We start from the raw sequence: 12,691 nt of genomic DNA on the forward strand, positions 1-12,691 counted from the left end.
AATATTTAGATATTTTGGGCTAGTTCGGTGCACAAAGGCCCTGTCCACCCTGAAACACATACGCATGCGCTGGCTATGCAGACCCCATGATTCCCACAGACCTCGTTTAGTTCTGCATCAGTTATGCATGCTGTACTATAACACATACTGGCGGTATTTATTGGTAAATCCTCGGTACAGGTGCATGCATAAAGCTCAGGCCCGTCTGAGTCGCCTGACACCATGAAACACGACCCATAGTTACTACATTCCAGAGGTGTGCTGCTATTCACTGGATAGGAAATGCAAGACTTTGGAATACAGCGGTCTCTGGACGACATGTAGATACTAGCCTCGCTACACGCATCACAGTATATGCCTTTATACGGCGCATGGCATGCACAGAAATGAGCAGAGCGACCCGCATCATACGTACAAACTCCATTGCCACTGCATTCTGTCAGAAGGCTACTCCGCACTTCAATCACGCATTCGGAAGCAACACATCTATTTTCGACTAACTGAAAACCTTTGTCACAGACACATGAATAGGTTGCTACGTCATCCACTATCTGTTTGGTACATCGACCGTTAAGACACGGGATTCCGTTGCGAATGCATGTTAGAGGGTAGCACAGCTCTGATTCTAGCAGAGCTGCTTGGGGGCTACAATGGCAGTGAGGAACAGGTTGCAGTAGGCATCGACCAAGGGAAGAATCAACTGAGCTACAAAGCTGTTCGTTGGATACGCAATTCCTTGGGTGGCAGCCGTCCTGAGCAAAGAGGGTTCCCTCGTCGCACACAGGCTTTATGTGCTCACAGCTAACACCATAGTAGCGTGGGTCGCATTCGCACAGTCCCGCTCTGCAGAATCCGTGCCCACTGCATATGTTGGATGGATCCCCTCCAGTAAGGCAGTCCTGAGAGTAGCACACAAAGTCGATGGCAGTGCATCCAGAGATGCATGAGCAGTCGTATGCACCGTAAGCTGTGAGCACGCATAGCCCAGCATCTCCACACTCTCCCAGCGTCCCATCGGGGTACTCTGTAACGCAGGACTCGGGGATACAAGTGGAGTCTACTTTTCTCGTACCAGGTGGACACACTATTGTCGGCAAAGCATTACACAGCAGACCACCCCAAATAAGGATCTGCATAGCCAAACTGAGCAAATTAAATAATTGAAATGGAGCGGGCAGGGAGCCGAAGAGGGTCAGAAGATAAGCCCCGTGCACCTACGACAGCACGAGGAAAGCGTATCATGAAAGAGAGGGAGCCCAAGATTGTTGAAAATAATAAGAATACAATCTTTCTTTCAGGCTCCACTGCCAACAAGGACTGCAACGATCTCTTGAGGGATCTCCTCTCTATGCGCGCCCCAATGGGTGTGCGCAGAAGATTCAGAGATAGGGAGGCCAATCCCTTTGTAGACGCCAGTGAGCTCGAGTTTTTGTCGCAGCGGGTTGATTGCTCCCTGTTCTGCACGGGAACAAGCTCGAAGAAGCGGCCATCCAATATAGTTATTGGTCGGATGTTTGATGGACAGGTGCTGGACATGGTTGAGCTGGGTATTGACCTCTACCTAGGCTTGACTGACATACACTCACCAAAGCCCCAATTCGGGACGAAGCCGGCCCTGATCTTCGAGGGGGACCTGTGGAGCAATGACACGATATTCGAGGGGTGTAAGTCTATCCTCATGGACTTCTTCCGGGGCCCCACGATCACGGCCATGGCCCATGCATCTCTGCGCTACTGCCATGTCTTCTATGCGGTCGGGTCCGAAGACTTGCAGACGCGTCGCATCCTTATGCGCACCTATTACCTGTGCACGAGCCGCGAGCTAGAGGAGAAGGAGAATGTCAAGAAGCTCCACCAGGAGAGCTGCGGGGGGATCACTATCATCCCCATGGGACCCAACGTCGACTTCACCCTCCGACGGACGCGGATCCTCGACCGCTCGGAGATGGCTGCGGCCATGCGCCGGCAGCGCGCCAAGAAGGACCCCTCGAAGGTCCCGGGCGTCAAGAACGCAGAGTACGACGAGCTCGGCCGCGAGTTCGGGACCGTCTACGTCGACCGCCAGGACCTCGACAAGCTCGGCCTGCGGCGCTTCAAGGGGCTCCGCCGCGACCGGTCCGAGAGCGGGGAGGAAGGCGACGGAGAGGAGAGCGCCAGCGAGTAAACTGGAGCAGGGACGTATGGGTATATGTCTGTTTCTCGCCCTGGGAGGGGACCGCTGGCGCTATGGCCGAGTGGTTAAGGCGGTTGACTCGAAATCAACTGTGCTCCGCACGCGTGGGTTCGAATCCCACTGGCGCCGCTTGGCCCCGTAACAGCGCCCTCCACGCGCGTCCTGGCCGGAGCGGGCGGACGACGCTCGTGTGGCGCAGCTGGTTAGCGCGTGTGACTTATGATCACGAGGTCGAGGGTTCGAGCCCCTCCTCGAGCAGTTTACTTCTGCGCCGCAACCACGTTGACGACCTCGACAAGGAGCCCCTCCTGCAGCTGGGCCCGGACGCAGCAGCGGCAGGGGCGCGTGGCTGGCACGCAGAAGACCTCGCGGTAGAGCTCGTTGAAGCGGGCCTCCTCACTGTCGCTGAGAGACGTGGACAGGAAGATGTTGAGCGAAACGATATAGTCCAGACCAGAGTTGGCATACTCTAGACACTTTCGGATGTTATCGAAGGTCTGACGCGTCTGCTCCTCGAGACCCTTGTGAAGAGTCCCAGACTTGTCGATGCCCACGGACCCGCCGAGGTAGACCATCCCGTTAACCACGGCTATCTGGCCGACGTTCTCGAACTTCACCACGTCTGGGCAGACAAGAAACGTAGGCGTGGGCATCCCTAAGTTTTTAGAAAGAATGCCATAAATCATAAACAATATATAGATTTATAATGATAGATTCGCTGTGGTACCGACCGCAAAAACCTTACTAGAAGATAGAGCAACGCTTACCTCTGGAGTAGTGATGCTGCGGCGCTCTATTCACAATCAGAAGAATCGCGCTGACAACCTTATCGACACCGGTTATATACTGCAGCATTCCCCCATATCCAGTTAAATTGAAAGTCTGGTCTTGGCGACATAACTATAGCTGAAGGCCTACTCTGAAGATATAGGCTAATAAGTGACGGGATTCAAACTCTATCTAGACCTCACGGTGTGATAGAATGAGGGCCTAAGGGATATCTTATTAAATATAAGACAGAAATCCATCAGTAACTTTAGACTGAGCGGCTTAAATCTTAAAACCTATATTTTGTTACAAAATTCTATCAGACTCAATCCCTCATTGACCAAAACGCTGATATCCAGTGGAAGTGGATTGAGAATGATATTTCTCAAGATCTGTAAGCCACCGCGAGGCAGGTAGATCGACACTGCATTGATCATATGACTGACATCGCCGTACACAAGCCCTTTATCAGTACCGATGTTCACCACTAAGGTCATGGCGACGCGGATCAGCCTGTCCCTCAACGTGAGTATGGAGTCCTCCATTTTCTTAAGGTTGCGGTGGCTACCCGAGGAACTCGATTTTGAAGGGGTTGGACTATGAGACCCACCTCCTATCCGTTCCTCAAAGATACAAATGCTCTTGTGTTCAGGATCAAGTTCATGATTAATGGCTGATACCATGTCAAAAACTGCAGTCTGTAGTGACGTAAGGGCATTTTGTAACTGCGGATTGAGCTCACAGCTTCTGCTGAATGTAGCAATATCTAAGCTTAATTGATTCAAGGCTGGTTTATACGAGGTAATCGGAAGTGGCTTTTGCAAAGAGTGCCTTGAACTTGATACCGATGGAGACGCGATAACCTCGAGATCCTTGAGATTTGGCTGGGCCTCTAGAGTAAAAAGATCGGCAGCGTCGACGGAGTCTTCACTAGTAGGAAGACATGGAGACAATGGTATATCTGAAAGGTAGTAAGAAATAAAGATTTCAGAATTCTCGACAGCATCCTTTTTAGCCAGGAAAGGAGAGGCTACATAGATCTTGCTAATTTTCTCCATCATTAGATCCACCTCTTCAGGAATAATATTTGCCACAGAAGAGGGTCGAGATAAAATTGACCGAATATCGGTCGCATTGGATCGCGACGGCTTTCGTTCCTGTTTTCGGGAGTATGAAGATGCATGCAGATCTTCGTACTCTAACTGAGTGAGCCGTTCCGCGATTGGTTGGTCCTTACCAGGAGATAGACTATGGTGCGTAGGAGGGGTGTTTACCTGCACGAGGCTGGAGCTAGAGTAGCTGCGCTCATGCTTTGATGGTCTTACCGCACCAAAATCGTCTTCGCTTTCCTTTAGTCTGTTATCTGTCTGGGTAAATCGTCTAATTAGTAAACTCCTGGGTCGCACTGGACGATGAGCCAAGTCCTTGATGAATGAGGTCGGCACTACATTCTCAGCGCCCAGTGGGGTGCGCTCGGATACCTGGGCACCTGTCTCCAGTGTAGACGCTACCTTCTCAGATTGTGCCATTGCACTCGAAGAAGGAAGATCCAAGTTATCTAGATAGCTTGTATCGCTCATTAGAACGGAATTCAAGTGGGTTATTTGATATTCTTTGGACTTTAAGCCGGTTGCTTGTGGAGTACACGACTGATCACTTTGAACACCCGATCCAGCAGAAGGGTAAGTCTCTTCTGAGGTGTTAAGGAGAGTCTGTGCAGATCCCTTGTGCAGAGTTTTAAGGACAACAGAGCCTTTAGAATGACTTCCAGGCTGGTGCAGGGTGGAATTGAATTTTGTTCTGCGGTTTTCTAAAGTACGAGGAGGTGGCACTGGCGGAGACTCTTTCGCTAGTATTGGACTATGAGTACTACTGCATTGACCATTTTCCTTATTCTCTACATTATGGTTCGCTTGATCTATTTGAGGAAGAAGCTTAGGTGGCTGTCGTTCTGACGAATTGAGTTGTGGGATTCGGTTCCGCCTATGCTCACGCACTCTATGGTTCTCGTGCCTTATCTCATTCACTACCTTGAATGCATCAGCTAAAAGGCTAGTTGTTGACAATGCGTCTACGTTGACTCGTACTGACGGATATGTGTTGACAAATGAGCTTAGAGAAATTGGAAAGGGCGATTGAGGACTACCTAGAAGAGTGAAGAACCCCTTGTTGGGGACGACAGTCATATATGTTGGAAGATGAAACGCTTTATCCTTGGTAACCTTATCTAAAAGAGCAGAAAGGTCAAACACATTATCGCTCATGAGACCAAAAGCAATACTGCCTACAGCTGCGGCGAGACCTCGAAAGTGGTGGGCTCTGTGAGCTGCTGCTCGTGTGACACCAGAGTCTGTCCCGACGAAACACAACTGTACGATGCCGCACTGATGACTCGGTCGGATATTAGTGTGGACCCAAGCTTGTGACCCAACTTTAAACTGAGTACTCTTTACGAGAAGGAATGCATGAATACATACATCTTCTGCCATTCGAACTGCAAGCCCTTCAAAGCCATCTCTATCCGACTCCATATATGTAAGCGTCAAATTATCTTGCTGTCGCAATGAAACCCAGATATTGGGCTGGTCAGCGATTAGAAGTGCTTGAAGTGCTGCTCTGAATTGGCTTGGGTTCGTGATGCGAATTTGATCCATACACGGCACACCCGTGTTAGAAGATAACTGGAGATCAGTTTTTAAATTAGAGATTTACTCCGTCTTAACTTGTGTCTGTTTCAACTGACAAGGAGGCAAATGCCACTGTAAATCATCAGACAGTCTTTGCAGATCGTGGGGTCATTGGAGATGCCTTTCTTTATGGGTGACAACGATTTGTCCAACCATTTATAGGTCTTTTCCGCTTGATCCTTTGCTTTGCACTATAAAGCTATCAGCCTAGACAACCCCCTACCTTTGACACCGGTGCATTGCTCTACAGCAATGTAGGGATGTGGACTGCGCTTATCTGCGGTCTCTCCACCATGCAGTCCTTGTCTTCTTAGTCCGCAGCTCCATGGTTGCACGCCAGCACGAGTCGCGCCGCCCGGCTGGGAGGACCCTGGGTCAGCGCCCCGGCCCACCAGTGTGAGGCGTTAGGCACCCACTGTTCGCCCACGCCAGAACACTGCTCACCTGTCCACCACACAGCATTTACTACCTAAGTACGCAGCTAAGTCTACGCCTTCCCCCTGCAGAGGAACCACCAGCAGAGGAAGCCCACGAGGCCCCCCACGACGACGACCACAGCGACGGAGATCCCCGCGATGGCGCCTGTGCTGAGGCCGCTCCTGTTGGCGCCAGAGGACACACACTTACCACCCTCCAGACTGTACCCATCACTGCACTCCCCACACACATCATCCATCACACAGCTCTTGCAATCACCCACAGAGCATGTCACACACCCACTGCCGTCCTTGTTGGGCTTCCTATCACTGTCACAGGAGGTACACACAGCGGGGGTCATGCCAGCATCAGATGGAGCTGTTGGGGCTGTACACTGTGAACAGCCATCCACCCCCACGTATGCCTTCTGACCAGCCAGCTCGACACCAAGGGGGTTCCCACAGGAGAGGACAGACTGCTTGTCCTTGGTGGGCGAGGGAGGGATGAAGTACCCAGCTGCCGCCTCTGTGCAGACACCATCACCTGCCTTTGTGCACATGGACTTACCCGGCTGAGCTGATATACTATAACAACCACCCATGTATAGGAAGTATCCCATAGTACATGATGTGCAGACATTATTGACACATCCTGTATTGCCTTTAGCCTCACTAGCACAGAGACCATCAATAGGGAACTCACTGTCCTTTCCACAGTAAGAACAGTAGTGAAGCTCCTTCCCTGTGTTGTCGATTACTATTGCATCACAGGCTCCAGATGTCCCACCACAGGCCGTGGGGTCTTCACACACCTTTGTACACGTGACCCCAGTTGAAGGTTCTCCACTGGGTCTGTAGTTCACCTTGCATTTTGTGCACTTAAATGTGCCACTATTTGTGCACTCGGCACACCCCTCGATGCCACCTTTGGTTGTGTCACTACATGAGATGCACTCACCAGAGGAGCTATCCTTCAAGAAGTACCCTTGCTTACATGTCAGGCACTTACTCGGATCTTCCTTCTTGGAGCATGTCGCACAGCCTGGAGCGCACGGATCGCACGCAAAACCCCCACCGTTAGTATTCTCGATGTATCCCTCCAGGCATTTTGAACAGGTTGGCGGATTTCCTGCCGTCTTCTCACATATGCTGCACCCGGCAATGCCCTTATCATTTACGCCAGCATCAGGGGACGCATCGCCGCAAAGAGCACACGTTTTGTCCTCCTTCATAAATAAGGCCCCGTCAGCGCCCTTGCACCCGTCAAGCGTTTTATCGACGCAGGTCGATGTCCCGTCGAGGGCCGTCCTGGGGGTCTTATTGGTCCCGCAGTTAGTGCACTTCGGCTTCCCCGTGGTCTTGTCGAAGGAGCATGCCGTGCAATCTGCGTGTATCTCACTGCATGCTTTGCAGGTCATTGTTAGCTCGTCTGCATACTGATTGTTCTCACACGTATTAGAGCATGAGTTATCTGACTTCAGATAGGTCCCCGGCTTGCATGTCTCACAGTTGGTCGCACCGGCCCCGGTACATGTGGCACAGTTCTGATTGCATGGCTTGCAAAGCTTATCGCTCAGGAAGTATCCATCTTGGCAGGTACTACATGTAGCTGCTCCTGCACTCTGTGGTGCCTGACACTGTGCGCAGTTATCCACTCCCATGACCCCGTCTCTCTGTGTAGTATCAGAGCAGAGGATGCACTCGTTGCCAGGGGCTACTGGGCTGGCCGGGTTCTGGAATAGATACGCGGCGCCTGCCTTGCAGGTGGTGCACACTCCCTTGTCGGCCGCCGTGCATATCTCGTTGCCAGGATCTTGTCCTACCTTGTAGCACCCGCCCATGAAGAGGAGTCCCACACCATCACTATCACCCCCACACCACACATAGCACTATCACTATCACTGTACAGCATTCACTACCTAAGTCACGCCTTCCCTCTACAGATGAACCACCAGCAGAGGAACCCTACGAGGCCCCCCACGACGACGACCACAGCCACGGAGATCCCCGCGATGGCACCTGTGCTGAGGCCGCTCTTGTTGACGCTTCCGCCGGTGTTGTCGCCGTCTGTTTTGATATAGCAGGTGACAGGACCGCCATTGCCACCAGCTGGCGGGGCGCAGCTTACGCAATTAGCGACACCAGTGATTTGGTTGTTATTTCCACTACTAGCTGTACATTTGAAGCATTTATCACCGGCACCTTTGTAGTATCCAGGAAGGCATTCAGTGCAGGCATTAGAATCATTGCATTTTGCACAGCCTTCAGAGCACTCCGGACACTTCTCTTGCACAGGTGCCTGGTTATTTGCAGCACACATAGTGCACTTTCCGTTACTAGCGAGCGTGCAAACCGATTTGCCAGGAAGCTTAGCCACACCATAGCACCCGCCCGACATGAGAGTATACTCTCCTGCACATTTGGTGCACTTGCCATCTGCCGCCGTGCATACGCTCGCGTCTCTCCCGGCAGCTGCCACCGTTGTACAAATTCCGTCGATCGGGGCGTACCCGTCCTTGCACTGAGCACAGTACTTCGCGCCCCCCACGTTAGCCGTGCACTGCCCGTCTGCACAGTTGGTAATGAACGCACCAGTGCACTCCTTGACGCATGTTCCGGCTGTGCCAGATCCATACAGGAGAGAATACCCGGGATAGCAGGCCGTGCAGGAAGCAGCGTTTGCATCGCCGTTGCATTCTGCACACGTAGCATGGCAGGAAGCACAGACACTGACTCCGTTAATATTATCGGCATATGTTCCAGCAGGACAGTTGTCCAAGCATGCATTGCCCGAAGGAGTAAGCCGCTTGTCTGTACACTCGGAGCACACAACCGTCGATTCTGCTTCTCCAGAGAGCGTTTTGAGGGCACACTTTTTGCAGCCTGTGATGCCGTGGGTTGCGTCGCTGCATGAGAGGCACATCCCCTTCGAGTCACCGGCCTTCTCTCTAGTGAAGTGCGTCTTATCGGAGGTGCACTCTTCGGCAGTAAGGCACGCTCCCGATTGCCCAGCTGCAGACTCTGGCTTTAGATACCGTCCCTCTTTACAGCCAGTGCACTTGTCGGCCTGGTTCGTCATGGCGTTCTCGGTGCATCCGTCGCAGCTGGAGTGGCACCCCGGCGTGGCGGCGGGGCATTTCCCGTTCTCTGGTGGTGCGCCGGTACTGCATCTAGCGCAGACATCATTCTGATCGCATCGTTCACAGTTAGCATCTGAGCAAGAGAAGCACTGCGTACCTGCAGTATTAGGCTTTTGGCCTTCTGCACACTTCTTGCACTCCTTTGCGTCGGAAACGCTGTCGTCGGTGTAGTAGCCCGCGCTCCCCTGGCAGTCGACCGCGCTGACGCACGTCCCCGTCGGGTCGCTGGGATTCGTCTTCTTCAGGTAGGGCGCGGCGCCGTTTGCGTCGCATTTGGTGCACTTATCGGCCGTTCCAGCACACGCCGTGCAAGGGGCGTTGCACTTCTTGCACTCCTTTGCGTCGGAAACGCTGTCGTCGGTGTAGTAGCCCGCGCTCCCCTGGCAGTCGACCGCGCTGACGCACGTCCCCGTCGGGTCGCTGGGATTCGTCTTCTTCAGGTAGGGCGCGGCGCCGTTTGCGTCGCATTTGGTGCACTTATCGGCCGTTCCAGCACACGCCGTGCAAGGGGCGTTGCACTTCTTGCACTCCTTTGCGTCGGAAACGCTGTCGTCGGTGTAGTAGCCCGCGCTCCCCTGGCAGTCGACCGCGCTGACGCACGTCCCCGTCGGGTCGCTGGGATTCGTCTTCTTCAGGTAGGGCGCGGCGCCGTTTGCGTCGCATTTGGTGCACTTATCGGCCGTTCCAGCACACGCCGTGCAAGGGGCGTTGCACTTCTTGCACTCCTTTGCGTCGGAAACGCTGTCGTCGGTGTAGTAGCCCGCGCTCCCCTGGCAGTCGACCGCGCTGACGCACGTCCCCGTCGGGTCGCTGGGATTCGTCTTCTTCAGGTAGGGCGCGGCGCCGTTTGCGTCGCATTTGGTGCACTTATCGGCCGTTCCAGCACACGCCGTGCAAGGGGCGTTGCACTTCTTGCACTCCTTTGCGTCGGAAACGCTGTCGTCGGTGTAGTAGCCCGCGCTCCCCTGGCAGTCGACCGCGCTGACGCACGTCCCCGTCGGGTCGCTGGGATTCGTCTTCTTCAGGTAGGGCGCGGCGCCGTTTGCGTCGCATTTGGTGCACTTATCGGCCGTTCCAGCACACGCCGTGCAAGGGGCGTTGCACTTCTTGCACTCCTTTGCGTCGGAAACGCTGTCGTCGGTGTAGTAGCCCGCGCTCCCCTGGCAGTCGACCGCGCTGACGCACGTCCCCGTCGGGTCGCTGGGATTCGTCTTCTTCAGGTAGGGCGCGGCGCCGTTTGCGTCGCATTTGGTGCACTTATCGGCCGTTCCAGCACACGCCGTGCAAGGGGCGTTGCACTTCTTGCACTCCTTTGCGTCGGAAACGCTGTCGTCGGTGTAGTAGCCCGCGCTCCCCTGGCAGTCGACCGCGCTGACGCACGTCCCCGTCGGGTCGCTGGGATTCGTCTTCTTCAGGTAGGGCGCGGCGCCGTTTGCGTCGCATTTGGTGCACTTATCGGCCGTTCCAGCACACGCCGTGCAAGGGGCGTTGCACTTCTTGCACTCCTTTGCGTCGGAAACGCTGTCGTCGGTGTAGTAGCCCGCGCTCCCCTGGCAGTCGACCGCGCTGACGCACGTCCCCGTCGGGTCGCTGGGATTCGTCTTCTTCAGGTAGGGCGCGGCGCCGTTTGCGTCGCATTTGGTGCACTTATCGGCCGTTCCAGCACACGCCGTGCAAGGGGCGTTGCACTTCTTGCACTCCTTTGCGTCGGAAACGCTGTCGTCGGTGTAGTAGCCCGCGCTCCCCTGGCAGTCGACCGCGCTGACGCACGTCCCCGTCGGGTCGCTGGGATTCGTCTTCTTCAGGTAGGGCGCGGCGCCGTTTGCGTCGCATTTGGTGCACTTATCGGCCGTTCCAGCACACGCCGTGCAAGGGGCGTTGCACTTCTTGCACTCCTTTGCGTCGGAAACGCTGTCGTCGGTGTAGTAGCCCGCGCTCCCCTGGCAGTCGACCGCGCTGACGCACGTCCCCGTCGGGTCGCTGGGATTCGTCTTCTTCAGGTAGGGCGCGGCGCCGTTTGCGTCGCATTTGGTGCACTTATCGGCCGTTCCAGCACACGCCGTGCAAGGGGCGTTGCACTTCTTGCACTCCTTTGCGTCGGAAACGCTGTCGTCGGTGTAGTAGCCCGCGCTCCCCTGGCAGTCGACCGCGCTGACGCACGTCCCCGTCGGGTCGCTGGGATTCGTCTTCTTCAGGTAGGGCGTGTTGCCGTTTGCGTCGCATTTGGTGCATTTTTTCCCAGTTGAATCGCATTCAGCGCAACCATCGATCGATGGACTGCATGCATCAGCCAGTGCGACTGCAAAAATCAAACCAATTCCTACCAACATTGAGGCCAGAAGCTGGCACAGCACCGCTCTGGTTTGCATTAAGAGGCGCACGGGATCCTGCTTCATGTCACGGAATTCAATGGAACACAGCGGCCAACGGAAGCGAGGGCACATCCTCAAGCTACACCGGAGACCCGTTAATGCAGCATCCGCCCTCAACAAGCACGACTGAGGAAGCCCAGCGCTGGCTTTCCTTGCTCTGAGAAGGCATAAGTGTATACATAGATAATGAGTGCATCCATTGCTACATTAACCCAGCTGGCGCTTGTAGCCCTTGACATCCGTAGCCACCGTGTCCTGTAATCTGTCTGATTGCCTGAGTGACCATCGTGGGGGACACAGCGATCGTGATGCTCATGGAGTGGCATGGGGCCGGCTCTAGGATCACGCCGCCATCCGGGCAGACGCGCACCACAGAAAGCCTCTTGTTGCCACCGTCCGAGGCTCACAGGATTGCAGGGCTCAGGGAGCCTCTGTCCCATCAGCGAGACTGGCCTCGCCCGACGCCTCCAGCACTCTGCCAATAGCTGGCGGACAAGCGTGCACAATAGCTTTGGACGGAGGGTACAAGGGACAGCAAAACAAGACAGTCAAGTAGGCGTTGACGGTACAAACACTGCCAGCCCTCAGTCAGAGAGCAGGCATCTGGGAAAGGTGAGGGTTGCTTGTTACTCTACACCTTAACGGCCAGGCTCAACAGTAGTCACTGTTTGAGAGCTCCATTTGAAAGCACTGTAGATGAGACTCTCTGCCTTCCTGGATGTTGATCCCAAGAATGTGCTGCCTGATTGTTTGTCTCTGCATCGGAGTCGTTGCTAACGGCCGTCCTGGTGCAGCAAGGGGCCCATACAAGAACCATGTGCCGGGCACTACTCAAGAACAGAACAGATATCGTTGCTACTCATAGGCTTAGACCGATTTTCCGAAGCGACAGATGTCAAGGGCAAGGACGGGGCCTGTTTCCGAGTCCCTAATTCGAGAGTTTGTGTGAGGACCACAGCACTCTGTTAGACCTTCCTGGAAGAGGACATCCACACATATCCTTGACTCCAATCCACGTCAAAGAACGCCCAGCGGCTGCCATAGCAGTTGGGCAATGCCATCACTCCTTGCTCAGAGCTACCCATCGTTGGTGATAAGCAGCTAGCGACAGGGAAAAGCTTCTTTAGACTTCTGA

The 12,691-nt window shown here is 54.3% G+C and overlaps 5 protein-coding genes, 2 non-coding genes and 1 pseudogene across 8 annotated transcripts, besides 1 other annotated feature; 3 read left to right on the plus strand and 5 right to left on the minus strand.

Moving 5' to 3' along the window:
• Positions 1-5: 5 nt before the first annotated feature.
• Positions 6-1,136, minus strand: GL50803_0037421 (EGF-like domain-containing protein; the record flags this gene model as incomplete). Its single annotated transcript, XM_038046086.1, has 1 exon — positions 6-1,136. One exon carries the CDS (start codon positions 1,134-1,136, stop codon positions 6-8), a length of 1,131 nt encoding a protein of 376 aa, XP_037902042.1.
• A 29-nt stretch (positions 1,137-1,165) lies between these two features.
• GL50803_006835 (Brix domain containing protein) lies at positions 1,166-2,164 on the plus strand (the record flags this gene model as incomplete). Its single annotated transcript, XM_001707677.1, has 1 exon — positions 1,166-2,164. The coding sequence occupies one exon, from the start codon at positions 1,166-1,168 to the stop codon at positions 2,162-2,164; it is 999 nt and encodes a 332-aa protein (XP_001707729.1).
• Positions 2,165-2,220: 56 nt separating this feature from the next.
• GL50803_00t0022 lies at positions 2,221-2,302 on the plus strand. Its single transcript has one exon. It is a non-coding gene; the product is annotated as a tRNA-Ser (tRNA).
• A 55-nt stretch (positions 2,303-2,357) lies between these two features.
• Positions 2,358-2,431, plus strand: GL50803_00t0023. Its single transcript has one exon. It is a non-coding gene; the product is annotated as a tRNA-Ile (tRNA).
• A 2-nt stretch (positions 2,432-2,433) lies between these two features.
• Positions 2,434-2,826, minus strand: GL50803_0014299 (Endoribonuclease L-PSP; the record flags this gene model as incomplete). Its single annotated transcript, XM_001707680.2, has 1 exon — positions 2,434-2,826. One exon carries the CDS (start codon positions 2,824-2,826, stop codon positions 2,434-2,436), a length of 393 nt encoding a protein of 130 aa, XP_001707732.2.
• A 411-nt stretch (positions 2,827-3,237) lies between these two features.
• GL50803_0014298 (uncharacterized protein) lies at positions 3,238-5,595 on the minus strand (the record flags this gene model as incomplete). Its single annotated transcript, XM_038045755.1, has 1 exon — positions 3,238-5,595. One exon carries the CDS (start codon positions 5,593-5,595, stop codon positions 3,238-3,240), a length of 2,358 nt encoding a protein of 785 aa, XP_037902043.1.
• Positions 5,596-6,115: 520 nt separating this feature from the next.
• Positions 6,116-7,885, minus strand: GL50803_0014297 (annotated as a pseudogene). The gene has a single exon.
• Positions 6,116-7,885: a sequence feature (pVSP).
• Positions 7,886-7,968: 83 nt separating this feature from the next.
• On the minus strand, positions 7,969-11,514 carry GL50803_00221693 (VSP; the record flags this gene model as incomplete). Its single annotated transcript, XM_001707682.2, has 1 exon — positions 7,969-11,514. The coding sequence occupies one exon, from the start codon at positions 11,512-11,514 to the stop codon at positions 7,969-7,971; it is 3,546 nt and encodes a 1,181-aa protein (XP_001707734.2).
• Positions 11,515-12,691: the final 1,177 nt, after the last annotated feature.

The sequence above is a fragment of the Giardia intestinalis genome, chromosome 4 (genome assembly GCF_000002435.2).
Source record: "Giardia intestinalis strain WB C6 chromosome 4, whole genome shotgun sequence".
Classification (NCBI taxonomy): Eukaryota; Fornicata; order Diplomonadida; family Hexamitidae; genus Giardia; species Giardia duodenalis.